This window comes from Nematolebias whitei, chromosome 17 (genome assembly GCF_014905685.2).
Source record: "Nematolebias whitei isolate Nwh7 chromosome 17, NemWhi1, whole genome shotgun sequence".
NCBI classification, from domain to species: domain Eukaryota; kingdom Metazoa; phylum Chordata; class Actinopteri; order Cyprinodontiformes; family Rivulidae; genus Nematolebias; species Nematolebias whitei.
Window position 1 is genome coordinate 26,894,948 of NC_056514.1, and position 16,773 is coordinate 26,911,720.

At 37.9% G+C, this 16,773-nt stretch overlaps 1 protein-coding gene across 1 annotated transcript in view; it reads left to right on the forward strand.

Moving 5' to 3' along the window:
- LOC119423497 (protocadherin-15) overlaps positions 1–16,773 on the forward strand; it is a 322,189-nt gene that overhangs the window by 140,781 nt on the left and 164,635 nt on the right. Inside the window, exons 11-14 of the mRNA XM_037690893.1 lie at positions 3,860–4,066; positions 8,157–8,291; positions 12,220–12,369; positions 12,468–12,559. Coding sequence (XP_037546821.1) covers positions 3,860–4,066; positions 8,157–8,291; positions 12,220–12,369; positions 12,468–12,559 — 584 coding nt within the window. The remainder of the gene's footprint in view (positions 1–3,859; positions 4,067–8,156; positions 8,292–12,219; positions 12,370–12,467; positions 12,560–16,773) is intronic.

Sequence of the window (16,773 nt, forward strand, 5' to 3'; positions counted from 1 at the left end):
TGGATCTGGTATGAACATTTAAACAGTGATAATTGTTAACCATCAGAGCTAACCTGCTCTGAGAGTTGCTGTTTTTGTTAATGATTGAAATAGTCATTGCTAAATATTTCTCAGGTTAAGCTCAGGTTATTCTTACAAGCTGCCATAGCTTTATTTACAGCTCAAATTACTGGAAGTCACAAGCACACATTACTTAATAGACCTAAAGTATAAAAAAGGAACTTCTTCCACTTGTTTAAATTAGTAGTTATTGATGAAGCTATACATAATTCAGCCCAGTACACACTTTATACCAATAGGGACTGGGATATATTATGAAGTGACATGTTATAATGTACTTTGCATGATAGTTACTAGGTACAAAATACATACCCTTTAAGTATACAATACCAAGCTGTCACAGAACAGAGGAAGGTGCCACTTGCCTCCTAAGATCTTGGTATTTGCAGATGCTGGTCATAAATTAGAATATTATGAAAAAGTTGATTTATTTCAGTAATTCATTTCAAAAAGTGAAACTTGTATATTATATTCATGCATTACACACAGACTGATATATTTCAAATGTTTATTTATTTTAATGTTGATGATTATAACAGACAACTAATGAAACCCCCAAATTCAGTAACTCAGAAAATTTTAAGACCAATTAAAAAATATATTTTTAGAAATGCTGTCCAACTGAAAAGTATGAACATGAAAAGTATGAACATGAAAAGTATGAGCATGTAAAGCACTCAATACTTAGTTGGGGTTCCTTTTGCCTGGATTACTGCAGCAATGTGGCGTGGCATGGGGTCAATCAGTCTGTGGCACTGCTCAGGTGTTATGAGTCCATGTTGCTCTGATAGTGGCCTTCAGCTCTTCTGAATTGTTGGGTCTGGTGTATCACATCTTCCTCTTCACAATACCCCATAGATTTTCTATGGGGTTAAGGTCAGGCGAGTTTGCTGGCCAATTAAGAACAGGGATACCATGGTCCTTAAACCAGGTACTGGAAGCTTTGGCACTGTGTGCAGGTGCCAAGTCCTATTGGAAGACGAAATCTGCATCTCCATGAAGTTGGTCAGCAGCAGGAAGCATGAAGTGCTCTAAAACTTCCTGGTAGACGACTACGATGACCTTGGACCTCAGAAAATACAGTGGACCAACACCAACAGATGACATGACATCCCAAACCATCACTGACTGTGGAAACTTGACACTGGACCTCAAGCAACATGAATTATGTGCCTCTCCTCTTCCTCCAGACTCTGGAACCTTGATTTCCAAAGGAAATGCAAAATTTACTTTCATCAGAGAACATAACTTCCGCAGCAGTCCAGTCCTTTTTGTCTTTAGCCCAGGTGAGACTCTTCAGCCACTGTCTCTTGTTCAAGAGTAGCTTGACACAAGGAATGCAACAGCTAAAACCCATGTCTTGCATACGTCTGTGCATGGTGGTTTTGGAAGCACTGACTTCAGCTGCAGTTCACTCTTTGTGAATCTCCCCCACATTTTGGAACGGGTTTTGTTTCACAATCCTCTCCAGGGTGCGGTTACCCCTATTGCTTGTACACTTTTTTCTACCACATCTTTTCCTTCCCTTCACCTCTCTATTAATGTGCTTGGACCCAGAGCTCTATGAACAGCCAGCCTCTTTAGCAATGACCTTTTGTGTCTTGCCCTCCTTGTGCAAGGTGTCAATGGCCGTCTTTTGGACAACTGTCAAGTCAAAAGTCTTCCCTATGATTGTGTAGCCTACAGAACTAGACTGGGACCATTTAAAGACTTTTGCAGGTGTTTTCAGTTAATTAACTGATTAGAGTGTGGCACCAGGTGTCTTCAATATTGAACCTTTTCACAATATTCTAATTTTCTTAGATACTGAATTTGTGTTTTCATTCGTTGTCAGTTATAGTTGTCAACATTAAAATAAATAAACATTTGAAATATATCAGTATGTGTGTAATGAATGAATATAATATACAAGTTTCACTTTTTGAATGGAATTACTGAAGTAAATCTACTTTTTCATGATATTCTAATTTTATGACCAGCACCTGTATGTACTGGGTGTGTAGTGCATATTTTTATGGTTGCCATTATTGTGTCTACATTGATGGAGAAGAAAACAGCAGGAATGAAAAGGTATATCAATGTCTGCTCCTGCTCTCTAAATACAGCACAAAGTTGTGTAGAGAAGTTTAGATCCCTGTTTCCCTTCTTATTTAGGTCTAAAGTACTCCACAGCCGTATCTCTTTTTCACCATCCTGTCAGCACTGGAGAATGGTCTGAGCAAGCACCCTATTTATTTCTCGTGTAGTGGGGGAGGAAAAATACCCCGACTTGTTTGAATTTCTTCAAACAAACAACAATTATCTTTTGTGGCATTAAGCCCAGAATGCTGTGAAAGTGCTCCTGCTAAATAATGTCACCTAGAAATCTTGTGTTAGCAGAACGGATGGGCAAATGAGCAAGAACAAGCTTGTTTACCACCAGCAAATGATGCTGACTTGTATCTACAGTATTCAAAGGATGAACCAAGCTGGCTTGCTTAGTTGCACAATCCAAGTCTGTGTAAAATAAAATAAAATAAAATATAAAAACTTGCACTTTTCAGCATGTTGTTGGCTAACTCAGACGCACTTGTTTTGCTTTTCTAAAAGACAGTTTGCTGCAAGGAACACTGTGAAATATGTGCCACTTAGTATGTCCCTTCCAATTCGTCAGACTTGATTTAGCTATAAAAACAATCAAGTTGAAATAGATCCGAGCGGTGGTTAAAAACTTTTCTCCAAACTGCGCACACGTAGTTAAAGTTGTGAAACTGTCAGGTTAAAAAGTGAGGACTGACTGCTTGAAGTGAGAAAAGAATAACGATTTTCCACGGTGAAGTTCATGTTGTAAGTGCGATGTATTGTTGACCCTCCCTTCCACCCACAGGCACACAGATTTATAGCTCCATAACGTTCACCTGACATCCCTCTTTGCTTTGGTCATAATTGCCGCAGCCACTAGAAAGTACTGTACTGTATAACTGCTTTCACCAACGACCTACAGGTCATTTTATTTAGAGTTGAGAACGATAAAACACGGGCATCCAGCCAATCAACTGGTACAGTGAAGTGTTTTAGATAACACACATAGAGGCCAACAATAAAATATGCACCGTCTCTGTTATGAATATGGACATCAGTCAAGGCAAAGCTGAAACCGAAAACCTCTCAGACAGACACGGTTTAAACAAACATTCAGGTTTGTTCTTGTGTCTGGCACAAAAGTTAAATGCCGAAACCCTGCTTACATCACAGGTTTGATCATAAAATATTTTTTTTTATCTTTTAATTATTGTTTGTTTTCCAAAACTTACTGTATTTTGTGTATATGTATTTGCATCATACTGGTGTAAGGATTTGTTTTTCTGTCTAATACATTAGCGAGACTGTTGCTCTCTGGGGGATATAAATTGTGTGTGAGGACCAGAGAGTTCATAAGACTGTAATTTGCAAATATAATTTTATTGCAGTGGGGTGAAATATTATAAATATCTACACACCAGGGACATAAAGTCAGTCCCAATGAGACTTTTAAGTACTGAAATATAAAATATGGTTTTACCTTTTACAGCCTCAATGAGCTACAAAAACAAAAAAACTATTTTTAATTCAATTGTTTCATCTATGCCCGAAATAGGATTTTTTTTTTTTTTTTTTTACACAAACTAATAAATTACCCAATAGATATTTTCCTCTGCCTCGTAGCAATTTTTTTTTTTTTTTTTTTTTTTGTTAGACCCAGAATGTTAAAATGGTTACTACTACAGATATAGTGGCTCTGGCTGGTCAATTACGGAGGATTTTCCCATTTGCCTTTTAGGCTGAGCAAGACAATGGCCACCCCCTGCCAGCTTTTGCCAACCTCCAAATTGAAGTTCTGGATGAAAACAACCAGGCACCCTACTTCCTTGAGACCAGTTACCATGGATACATCAGTGAGGCGTCACCAGTAGGAACGACCGTATCGACCAACGCCAGCCTGTCGGCACCACTGACTGTCATAGCTTTGGACAACGATGTGGAGGAGGTGAGAACCCATTCAGAGCTCATACTAACAATAACACAGTATTTATTTAATTAAGATTATTTTACTCACAAAACAAATATATAAATAAAAAAAAACCTACAAGAAAGATTTTTTTTTATTTTTTTGTAACGTAGTTCCCAAAATTCCCAAAATGTTATTAACACTGACTTTTTGACTTTGGTGCAAATTCAGTTTTTAACATTTCTATAACCTGTTTTAAGATCTGTTTTTAATAGTCACTATGCAATGTGTGTGTTGATACAGCTGAAGCGTTACGTATGTGTGACTTGTTGCTTATGCTTCCTTTGTAGTTCAAACCCAATAAGACGCCTGTAGGTATCATCTAAGTTCTGTGTTTCCTTTAACTCCTCTGAAACTTTGTCTGGCATTTTTTAAATAACGGTCTTTGATTAAAAATGACCAATCAAGTTACTTTACACTTTAATGCTTATTGACAAATGTTTCATATTAAGCCCTACAGTCTCAAACATGTACTAAATTCAAGGTAAAAGACCAGTTGACCTGTTTGACCTCCTTGTATAAGTCACATCAGTTGATAATAGACATGAGCAGCATTTTCCCTATTTTATTTGTCCTATTATTATATTATTATAAAGACAAAGCAAGCTTATCATATTATTGGGGGATATTTGTGCAGACTTACATTTAACAAAGGCAGTTTTTAAAAACGCATCTGACAGTGTTTACAATATTTTACAGCAAAAGCACTGTCCAGTAAAATGTCAACAGATTTGTTAAAAACAAACTGATCTGTCTAGTTTGCATTGTTATTATTATTATTTTCTCAAACTTAGCTTTATAATAAATGTGTTGAACACTGGTGATAAAATGATGGGTAGCTTGTTTTGTACAAATTACTTTATGTTTCATTTCAGGAAAAAATAAAACAGTTTTTCTTACAAAGGCCCACTGACATCTGCATAGAACAACACCCCCCTCCCCCCCTCTATTTTTTGCTGAATAATATATATTATGACAATATGGAGTACATAGGAGCAGTCAGTATCTTAACTGTACTAAACAGCAGTTTGCTGATTTATTTTTAAAATCAGAGATTTTCTCATGCAGTAGTCAAAATGACTGTAAACTTTTAATTAAAACAAAGATGGTGGAATGTCCTACCATTAGTAACAAATTCATTTTGTGATTATCGTCTTCCATTCATCCATTATCTTTACCAACTTCTTCCTTTTTGGGTTACGGGGGTCACTGGTGCCCATGTCCTGCCATCACTGTGCGAGAGGCGGGGGACACCCTGGACAGGTCTCCAGTCCATCACAGGGACACATAGAGACAAACGATTATTCACTCTCTCACTCACACCTAGGAACAATTTAGAGTTACCATTCAGCCTAACATGACCCTGTGTACACAATTTTGTTCCACCACTTGTACCACATGCAATGTGAATGACAATAAAGAAATCTTGGCCTTGATGCATGTTTTTAGTCTGTGGGAGGAAACCGGAGTACCTGGAAAAAAATCCACACATGCACGGAGAGAACATGCAAACTCTCCCCAGAAAGGCCCCCGGGCCGGGATTTGCCCCGAGTTAACCTGCTCGCTGAGAAGCAGCAGCTCTACCAACTGCACCACCGTGCTGCCCTGATTATCATCATCTTGAAAATATTGAAAATTCAATATTTTTTCCACCAGCACAGGTTACCACCATCACAAGGTGGCAGCAGCGCACTCAATTGTTGCCCAGGCTCTAAGGTGTGGTGAATAGGGGAGAACCATGAAAAAAATGGTCAAATAATCAATTCATCCATTTTCTTTACACACTTTTTTGTGCAGGGTTGCACATTAAAACATCCTATCACTGCTTGCCGAGAGGCAGCAGCTCTACCAGTTGTGTCACCATGCTGCCCACCAGTAGTCATTCTTAGTTCTTAGTCTTGATACTTTGGCCCTACATATATTATCTTATCTCTCCAAAACAGGACATATTGCCTTTGCTTTTGAAACATCTCGGTCTTAATGGCTGTTGTTGTTGTTTTTGGATGTGGACCTGATCACTGAGCAGCCTACACATAGCAACACAGAACTTTTTGTTGACAAAATGCAGACTCGTAAAAGTTTTCATGTGTTAAAATACTCAATGAAGCGTTTATTCAAACTCCAAGGAAATAACTGACTTAAATCAGAGTTCATTCGAAAGCAGATTTCCACTGCTGCAATTAACTATGAATCTTAACTTTCACATAGAAAATTTTACCTGATTTTCAAAATTGAGATCACGCAGACTGCTGTCTACTGTAGGTAGGACACTCACTATCCATAGGTACTCTTCAAAAAACAGTTTCAACTGGTCAAACAGAGGTAGATCAAATCCAAATATGATCAATTATAAGGATCAAGTCATCTGCTGTAGATGATGTAGTTGAAAACCTTGTCCAATATTTGAGACATGTTGCAGCTCTGGTTTAACAAAAGCCCTTTGGCTGACTGTGTTACCTTAGTGATATGAATCTCGGTTGTGCAAATAAGCCAACCTGTGGCTCAAACCAAACTAAATTACTGTGTGAATAAATCGTGCTGCTTGATGTGGTGAGGGTGTTGAAATATGTCACAGAGAAATTAAATACTGTTGCAAGCGAGCGTCCTTCTCTCCTGCTTTCCCCTCCACTCACTCTGAGCTTTGTGCTTTGCTTGCAGTGTTTGAAGTGGCCTATCTGAAGTGCCTGTAAATGTGGCTGTAAAACCATTTCCCTCTTAAATTACTTCCGAGTAATAATTAGGATTTTATAGTGAGTGCTGCAATATTATTTCCCACGCAGCAGCAGCTTAGTTTGTTTAGGCATTTTGACAAAAACTAACTGTTGTTTTCTAAAAGTCTCCTCCCAGCAGGGATCAGAGACTGGGCTTAAGGAGGATGATGAGTGTGTTTGTTTGGTGGTGACTTTGTGACAACTGATACACATGGAGGTCTTATTATTATTGCTAACCCTGGTTGTTCCTTCACCAATAAGCACCAACAATGATGATTAGTCCTAATGCGCCATCAATCACTTTTATTAATGTCTGTGCATGCAAATGTGCAAATGAGTGTGTGCGTGTATGCACTCGTGCTTATTTATGGCTCAATATCCACAACAGCTACATCAACAAGATTACCCCCCCCACACACCACCACCACCCCCGCGCTCTGCTGAGCCAGCTTTAACTGGAATGAGAAGAGCTTTCTCTCACACACACACAGGCAGCATGAACACACACACAAAAGATCACTTAATATATATGGGGTGCCATTTGAAAAGTTACACAGTCAAAAATTAACAGCAATATTTTGGTTTATTTAGCCTTTAATAAGAAAAAAAAAAATTTTCAAAGTCATATTTTCAACATGTTAGTCATACATTTATAAATGTCATAGTTCCAAAATAAATATTTAATTTACAAGCTAAATATTTATTTTGCAAACTAAATATTTAACTTGCAAGTTAAATATTTGGTTAGTAAAGTAAATATTTAGGTGTGAATTAAATATTCAATTTCCAATCTAAACATTTGATTTCTAAGCTCAATGTTTGATTTCTAAGCTAAACATTTAATTTCTAAACTAAATATTTAATTTGCCAACTAAATATTTAACTTTTAAGCTAAATATTTAGCTTGGAAGGTAAATATTTAGCTGAGAGTTAAATATTTAGTTAGCAAATTAAATATTTATTTTAGAAATTAAATGTTTAGCTTATAAATTAAATGTTTAGTTTGGAAATTAAATATTTAGCTTGAAAATTAAATATTTAGTTTGGAACTATGACATTTATAAATGTATGAATATCATGGTGAAAATATGACTGAAAAAAAACAACTTTTTTTTCTTATTAAAGGTTAAATAAACTCAAATTTTGCTGTTGATTTTTGACTGTGTAACTTTACAAACAGCACCCCATAAATAAGTGCATATGTACAGACAGATTATTTTAAATAAAATCAAAACAATTTTAGATTGTTTTCTTTTCTTTCAAATCTTCTGTTTAATTTTATCTCTGATTTGTTTTGCATTGGGAGTATCTGTTTGGGATCGTTATAACTCCAAATGTCTGTCTTTTGTCTTTAACAGAGCCGGGATCCACAGCTTCAGTTCTCGCTGGACAGTTATTCTCATGTGTTCTTTGTATCTGCCACTGGGATCAGACGATATCTCACTCTGTTGCAGCCTATAGACAGAGAGACTCAGGACTCCTATACATTTACGGTACAGTAGCACACTAGCAGTCTTATGCATGATCAGTTTTTTACATATTTGCATTTGAAGTGAAGGGAGAGACAGATAAAATCTAGTCTTGATAGTTTTTTTTTTTTTTTGTCTAAAAGGGGCTGAGATGACACAAAGAGAAGTGTGTGGGGGTGGGCGGAGATGAAAGTAAAGGTGAAGCACTGAAAAAGGGGAACGGAACGTAACAAAGAACACAAACTAAATTCAACATGGTGGGAGAGAGCAGGAGCAAAAATTAGGAGACCTTTCATGGACACAGACTCTGGACTCAGCTCTTTGTCTTTTTTATTATTATTTTAACTTGTATGTCGTTTATAACCCAGGTGCAAATATTAAAAACAATAAATTAGGACATTTCTGAAATTCTACAAACACAGTTCTGGCATCAAACTCAGCAGCAAAACGCAACGCCTAGAGAGCAGCTCTTCCTTCCACAATGGGAAAAAATATATAATAGAACCAGAATTAACAATACAGCCTTTCTCAAACAACACACACACACACATATATATATATATATATATATATATATTCTAGGCATTAAACTACAATGTGGTGCATGCTTTTATTAAAAGCATAATTTGTTACTAATTCTTAATTTTTAAGTTGAATACATGAAATAATTCAGTTCTAAACTGAGTGAAGTAACCTTTGAACTAAAGTCACATTGTGTCAAATATTGTGTTCATTTATCATTAACAACTTTTAGAAAAGTTTAATGTTGTTAGAGGATATTATAATAAATAGCATATTAATTACATCATCATAAAGCAGTTCGATTTGATGCCGGCCAGCCTTTTTACATGTTTGCTTCTCTCCCATTCACTGTGTGGAACCGGGTGTGCAAGCACGTTTTGGCAAAAGCTTTCACGTTTGAGGCTGAACACACGGGTCTTCAGTTTTATTCATGATGTTTTGAAGAGAGGAAGAAAGGCAGACACTTTATCAGTACATTAATGAGTCCTGAAAAAAATTACAAATGTGCAGTTGTGATGTGTAAGAGCCAGACTTTGTGACAACAGCCTGCTCTCAAGAGGAAGTCTCAACCTTTTTCTACAGGAAGTAGCAATGCTTTGTCTTTAAGTCTCTTAAATTAGGACACCGTTCAGTGTCCAAAATCATCTGTATTGATGCCGTTTCGAGTCATTCTCATTTAAAGTTATTTACGTAAATCTAAAAGAGAAAAAAAAAGGCAAAATTCATGCCCAGTAATCCAGGTAATAATCCAACAATATTCAGTCATGTCATCTGGATGGTGTCTTTTTTTTGCTGAGACATTTTGTCCTTCATCCAATTGACTTCTTCAACCTGAGGAGCCACCAACAAACTGAATCCCACCACAAACAGCACACACAAAGTGGTTCAAAACACCAAAGTCCATGCTCAGTAATCCAGGTATTAATCCAACAATGTCCAGTCAGGTCATCTAGATGTTGGTTGTTTTTTTTTGCTGAGACATTTCCTCCTTCATCCGAAGGACTTCTTCAACCTGAGGAGCCACCAACACACCAAGTCCCAGCTGGTTTTTTCCCACTATGGGAGTGAGCTGTTTGTGGTAGGACTCAGTTTGTTGGTGGCTCCTCATATTGAAGAAGTCCTTCGGATGAAGGTCGAAACATCTCAGCAAAAAAAGAAACTCTTCCAGATGACCTGACTGAACATTGTTGGCTAAGAAAAAACTTTTGAAAGCTACTTGAATGCTCTTGTGCACAACACAATCTGTGTATACAGCTGGTATGTATAAATATATAGTATGTGTACTCTGCACTCCAACTGTAAAACTGATTATTAAACTCCTCCCAAGACATAATGAGATGGTACCAATCAAGCCATTACTGGCTGCATTTTACAACACAGAACAATGGATGCTAATCACAGAGGACTTTGTGTTGGTTATCATATTTTGTTTGATGGATGAAGCAAAGGGAAGCCCTCCGTTTTAGTAAAAAAGTATTTAAGTTAACTCTAAAAAGATGCTGTAAACAGGTGTGGACTTTAATCGTTTTTCCACTTCTAATATATTCCATTGCCTTCTCCTTACCCTTTTGTTTTTTTCTTTTTCTCCCCACTTTAACTCAGCAGCATCTCATTGCCATGCACAGCATCTCAATACGTGTGTTGCATCATGGAGTGTGAAGCGCTGTTGCTTCTTAAGGCGTTTAGGTGTTGAGTTCAGCCTGACAACAGTGGCAGTGTGTAGTTGTGTGTGAGGGTGTGCTGCATAATGTGTGACATGATGTGTCCTTGAGTGTGCATTCAGCAATTTGGAAGTTGAAGATGGAAAAGCAGAAGGTCTGGTGTATTGATTGAAAGGCAGAGGTATACAGTAATCATTATGAAAGCCTTGGAGAAGAAATTAAAGTCGGAGACGGAGCGCTATGAGACATGGAGGGTGGTTTTCATTTCAAAGGACTCGATCAACTTGTTGGCAGATGAGATGAAGATGATTGGTATCAGAAAAGTAACTTTTTTGTTGTTTCCTGGGATTTTGAAAATAGAGTAAAATGCTACTTTTTGTTTCCTTACAGCCAGTGTGACTGAAGAAGGCAAAAAGTCAAATAATACGTCTTCTTTTTCTGAACCAGTATCTAACATTAGCTAAATGAGTGGCATCAAAACATTTATCAGCTCTGACTGATTATTTCTGAGTGCTTGTTTTTTGTATTGGTGATTACTGGTGTGAACGCTGTTTTCAGAAATTTTCAAAATAAGTTGTGCGTTTTATTTTTGTGTTTATTCGATTACAATTATAGATGATTTTGATTGGCAGTGAGGAAAATTGCAAAAACAAAGATCAAGTTAAAAGGACATGTTTTCTGTTGGAGAGACAAACCGATTGCAAGTCTCATATTTATTGCATAAAATTATTTAGATGCTTCATAGAAATGCACGCTGAACTTTTCAGTGATTTTTGTTTTTAGTTTATGAATATGTTACAAATAATTTAAATCCTCTGAGAGCTGAAGGGGACAATTATGCATCCAGTGCAAGCAGGCAAAAGAATTCTGGGAACACGTTTTGGAAATCCTTGTAATGGTCATCGGTCCCACGCCGAACCCTCATCTGCTCACACTTCTACCCCTCATGTCATTGTTTCTGTTTCCCTACTGTGTTTTGCTTATCACCCATCTGTCATTGCTCACATCTGCTCCTGTCAGTCAACAGTTCACCACACCCCCTCAGCCTAAGCACTGCAATCAGCCCTGATTCCACGCACCTGTTCAGCTCATCTAGTTCACCTGCTCTTCACCCTTTATATCTTTATATCCATTCTCACTCTCCACCAGGGCCGAATTATTACACCACTCATGGTCCCTGATAGTAAAGCCTTCAATCATTGTATCTTGTTTCATAGTTTTGCATCCTTGCCTTGAACCCTCACCTATTTTTTGACGCCTTGCCTTGCCCCTTTCTGGATTTGTCTGCTTATCTGACCACGGTAACGACTCTTGCTCTCCCTTGACTACTCTTTTGGATCACGACTCGGCCCTGTTCTTGCTTCTCTGCTTCAACGTGCTTGACCCCTGCTATGACCATTGGACCATGCCTCTGGATTTCACCTGCCACGTACAGACTGAGAAGATTGGACTTCTGCCTTGGACCCTGACTCCAGCAACCAGCAGCATAATAAATAAAAGCTGTTCTTGTTTTTGCACTCCTGTGTCTGGCTTATTCTGAATCAAAAACCCTGGTTCATGACAATCCTTGTTGAATCTACATGGGTCATAAACAAAACAAGCACACAAAAATCAAGTGAGGGAGAAAATACATGGAGTTATTGCATGACAGAAAACAAAAAAATGTCAAAAAACATTCAACGATTCTCAAAATTTCAGCTTTTCCTACCACTAAAAACAGTTTTGTCGTTTTACACATTCATTTTTTTTTCTCATCTTTTTCCTTCCAGCTGTCAGCATCAGATGGCGTACAGCAGAGCGCTCCTGTTTCTGTGACCATAACAGTTTTGGACGCTAATGACAACACTCCAACCTTTGCTAACGTCTCTTATAGTGTCAACCTGTTCACTGACATGATGCCTGGAGAAACTGTGTTACAGGTAAACACCATCTGATATACTATACGACAACTAAACTGTTAAAAATGTAAACATAACGTATGACATTTGTGTGTCTGTGGGTTTTTGTGGTTCTCAAGCTGACAGCAGTGGACATGGATTCAGGTGAAAATGGTTATGTGACCTATCGCATCTTGGCTGGTGACCAGGGACAGTTCCTTATAGGACGCAGGTAAATATATATTTTTTTTATTGCTTAGATTCTTTGAAGTTTTCTTTTAGTTTTTCGGTAGTTTGTTCAATCTTCACCCAGCACAGAATGAGTCTAAACACTAAAACCAATGAAATGTCATTAAATCATGGTATTTGTATGACTAAGCTGTAAAGCAGTCTTACTGCTTCCATAGGCTATTAGGAATGTTTCCAAGCACCAAGTGATGCTGATGAATTGGGCTTGATTGTCAGCAAATGTGAGCTGATCTATGAGAGCAGAACTTTTATAAGTTTCCTGGTTGGCTTCATGCAGCTAAATCAAAAAGCATTAGCAACAAGAAACATGCTGCAACCTGTCATTCTGGGAGAAGTTAATAGGTCATTTTCAAATAATTAGTCTACAATAGGATCAATTATTTTCAGGTGGGGTAACCTATGAGGCAGCTATCTTTCCAGGACTAAATGTCCCAGGAGATTTACACCTGAATTCCACTTCATTTCCCAGCAAAATGTGCAGAAAATACCCTGAAAACAGAACAAGTATGTACAGCATGTTCAGAGGTATTGGAAGTCTGTTCTCAAAAAGACGATAGCAGCATGACTAAGATTTGCGTAGCTGGGTCTAAACAAAGCACAAGGTTTTATAAATTATGTTTATTGGACAGATCAGCAAAGGAATGGTCTGGCTGCAATGCACAGCATCATATTTAAAAAAAAAAATAAAAAATCCCAACACTTTACCGCTAACATTTTATGCCCACTATAAAGTAGAGCTGTCATTTCTAACCTGGAGCCTGGCCCAACACTACCCAGATTAGGGCCGGGCCATAATGTTCTTAATGTGCAGGCTGGGCTGATATCGGGCTTTTGATTGCATCAGCAGACGCGCACGGCTGACAATCCAATTATATACAGGGGGAGTGGTGGCGCAGAGGTTAGAGAAGATGGGCCTGTGATCGGAAGATTGCCGGTTCAAGCCCTGCTACCGACAACATCAAAAATGTGGGTGGGGTAGGTGAAACACCAACACCTGTCCCCACCCTCATTCGCCCCACTCTGGGCCCATGAGCAAGGCCCTTAACCCCCATCTGCTCCCTAAACAGATCTCTCTTGAAAATGAGTTCTTGTGGCTCAATGAGACTACCTGTATAAATAAAGGGTAAATGAAAAAAAAAAAGCCAACATGGCTTGCCATATAATCACCAACCGCACGTGGCCATTTGACTTCACGCTGACCGGCCTTGAACGAGGTAAAAAAAAAGTTCAGTTGTGTTTCAGATAGGACTATACTGCCAAGCAGCGATCCATTGCTGAAGGAGAGTTGGGTCTGAGCCAGCAAAGAGTTCCATCTTGGACTCCGACTCAGTCAGCTGAGAGATGGAGAAAAGTCCTGGTAACCCTCAAACACCCCGTGAGTGATGAAGCACAACCGCTTGCTGGAAGAGACGTAGTCCCCGAAGGAAAAACATCCCTTTTCCGGTGACAACGTGAACCTCCGACCTCAGTTCATCACATCCATTGTAGTAATGAGAGATGGACATCTCCCGGTAGAACAAATGTCTTTCTTTTGATGAGGAAAACAACTAAGTGCCAGCTTAGTCCTTTTGGACATTTATAATTAGTTCACGAATCTGAGGTAAAGTTTACTTAAATTTTAACGTTAGTGCTAAAACTTTACTCCAAATTGAATATACCTCTTAAAGTTTTAAGCTATTTTATATTATTTGCCCTTTTGAAATAACACTTTGGTTATTCATTCATATTTCATATATTTGCCATTATTGTCATTATTCAAACTGAGAAGAAACATTGCAGAATTGTGTATTTAAATGACCAGATTCTTATGTTTTTCTTCGAGTGAGGGTGATAACAACGTGCCAAGTACTCACATATTTCTTTCAATTGAGGTTGGTCAACATTTATTACATAACTCTGAATGGTTAGCGTAAACACCTGTTAAAAGGTGTCCAGACCTCAAGCATTACTCCTACATATATTTAATTTGGCATTTCTTTTGGCAATTTTAATATGACAAATACAGAACCTTGAATCCTTGAATCCTTGAATCAAAGCCCAAATGGACCTTCATTCAGCCACTTCACTCAGCGGACGTGCAGCCGACTACCCAAATAGTTGAGATCCCAAAATATCCGACATGTCAGAGCAGGGTCTGTGTCTGAATAATGCAGAATGCAGGCAGAAGCAGGGATTTAATACACTTTGATGGCCATGAAAGGACAAACACCCCCTCAGCTCTGATCTTCTGCCCCCTTAGCAGTGAGCGTCCACTGACTGTTAATAACTATATAAGCGTCAAATCTTAATTAAAAATGTTGGGGATGGGTTCAGGTTTGGACCTGTAATTCCTGTTAATTTGTCGGGTCAGGTGGGGTTTGTAAATTATGGCTAAAGACTGGGGCCGGGTCAGGTCAGATTTTTTGGGGCCTGAAAGCAACTCTACTATAAAGCACGGAGGTAGAGCAATTATGTTTTTTTGTTTGTTTGTTCCATTCACAGAACCTAGGCTCGCTTTGATTAAGTTCAGCAAGAACCCTACACTATACAAAAATATGATGGGTCAATATGAGTTCAGCTTTTTATTACTATCCTGTCACAAAAGCAGATCAAGTGTTTCCATTATTTAGTTTCATCTATAATGTCAAATATAATATTTATTGACAAGTGTAAAACAGTTTTTGTAAACTATTGGTCAACACTGGCATATATTTGCTTGTCACTCTTGTTTGCAGCACTCTCAAAAGGCAAACTTTTCTCTGATTATTTTTGAAATTGATAATAAAATTGCAGAGTTTCAGGCAGCTATTGAATTTTTAACAGCTGTCTGCCAAAGTACCCACCAAGATGAACAAATTACCATATGCTGTACTTTCATAGTGTTAAGTAGTAAAACTAAAATACTGACTAAAATGAGGCATTTCAGGTGGTTTGGGAGCAGAGGCAGCTGTAGGATTGAATAGCTCATCACAAGTTCCAACACAACGTAGGCATGAGTGCCCTTCAGTTTAAAGATCTTTCAAATACTTGAAATGTTAATACCTGTGTAATTTAAAGCCATGCAGAAAAACTAGACAAATAAAAACAACACAATGCAAAATCAATGATTTTTTTTCAATATTTGATCATTTATTGGCGGCACAGTGGCTCAGATGGTAGAGCTGTTGCCTCTCGGATTTTTCAGTTTCAGTTTTCAGATCGCTAGATCGAATCCTGGCCGGGGGCCTTTCTGGGTAGAGTTTACATGTTCTCTCCGTCTGTCCAGGGTGTCCCCCTGTTATATAGTGACTGCAGGATATGGGCATCAGTGACACCCCATGACCCAAAAAGGAAGAAGTGGGTAAAGATGGATGATCATTTATTGAATTACATTAATCAGAGCACAGATTTGTTTTATATTGTTATAGTCCTGTGTATTTTCGTTATTTATGACAAACTATAAGCATGTGAAACGTTCACTTTAACAAAGAGAATATTGTGAGTTTTGCAGAAAAAAAAATAAGTTAAAGGGAGACATACTTTTGGTATTTTTTGGGGCGATCAAATCTACTTTTAGTATTAATATTGTTTGATTCAAAGAACTAAAGCAACAAAAACAATGATGCACCCCACATGACACTTGAACAGGCAGTGCACGTTCCCACAACACCTGATCAATTGTTGGTACACTTGTCCTGCAGCAACATGAGCTTTTAGAAACACGGGGAGCATCGAGGTGTGGATGAGAACTTATCTCAGCTGGGTTGACATGGAGCAGATCACAATAAATGTGTGATGGATGTCTCTCATCTATCTTTTTTTTTAAACACGAGTTATCTCATTTTGACAGAATAAAACGGAGAGTTGACCTCTCCATTTTTCAAACTTACACTCTACTCAAGAGAAAAACAACATATATAGTAAAAGATAGATTTATTATTTTGTGCTTCCCTATAATTGATTCGGGCTGCAACGATGCGTTGCTGTGTTAGTTCTGTCTGCTACGTATTCTGGCCTGGAAAAAAGAACAAAAAAAATATTTTTGAGTTAGAGAACAACTGGTTTACAAGACTCTGACCAAGATGTTAAACTACAGTGCATGTGATCTGAGTATCATAACAGAACAGAAAGACAGGAGTGGGGAATACTGATTAATTACAGCAATATCATGCAGCTATTCTTTCTACTTTCTACTCTCTCTCTCTCTCTCTCTCTATATATATATATATATATATATAT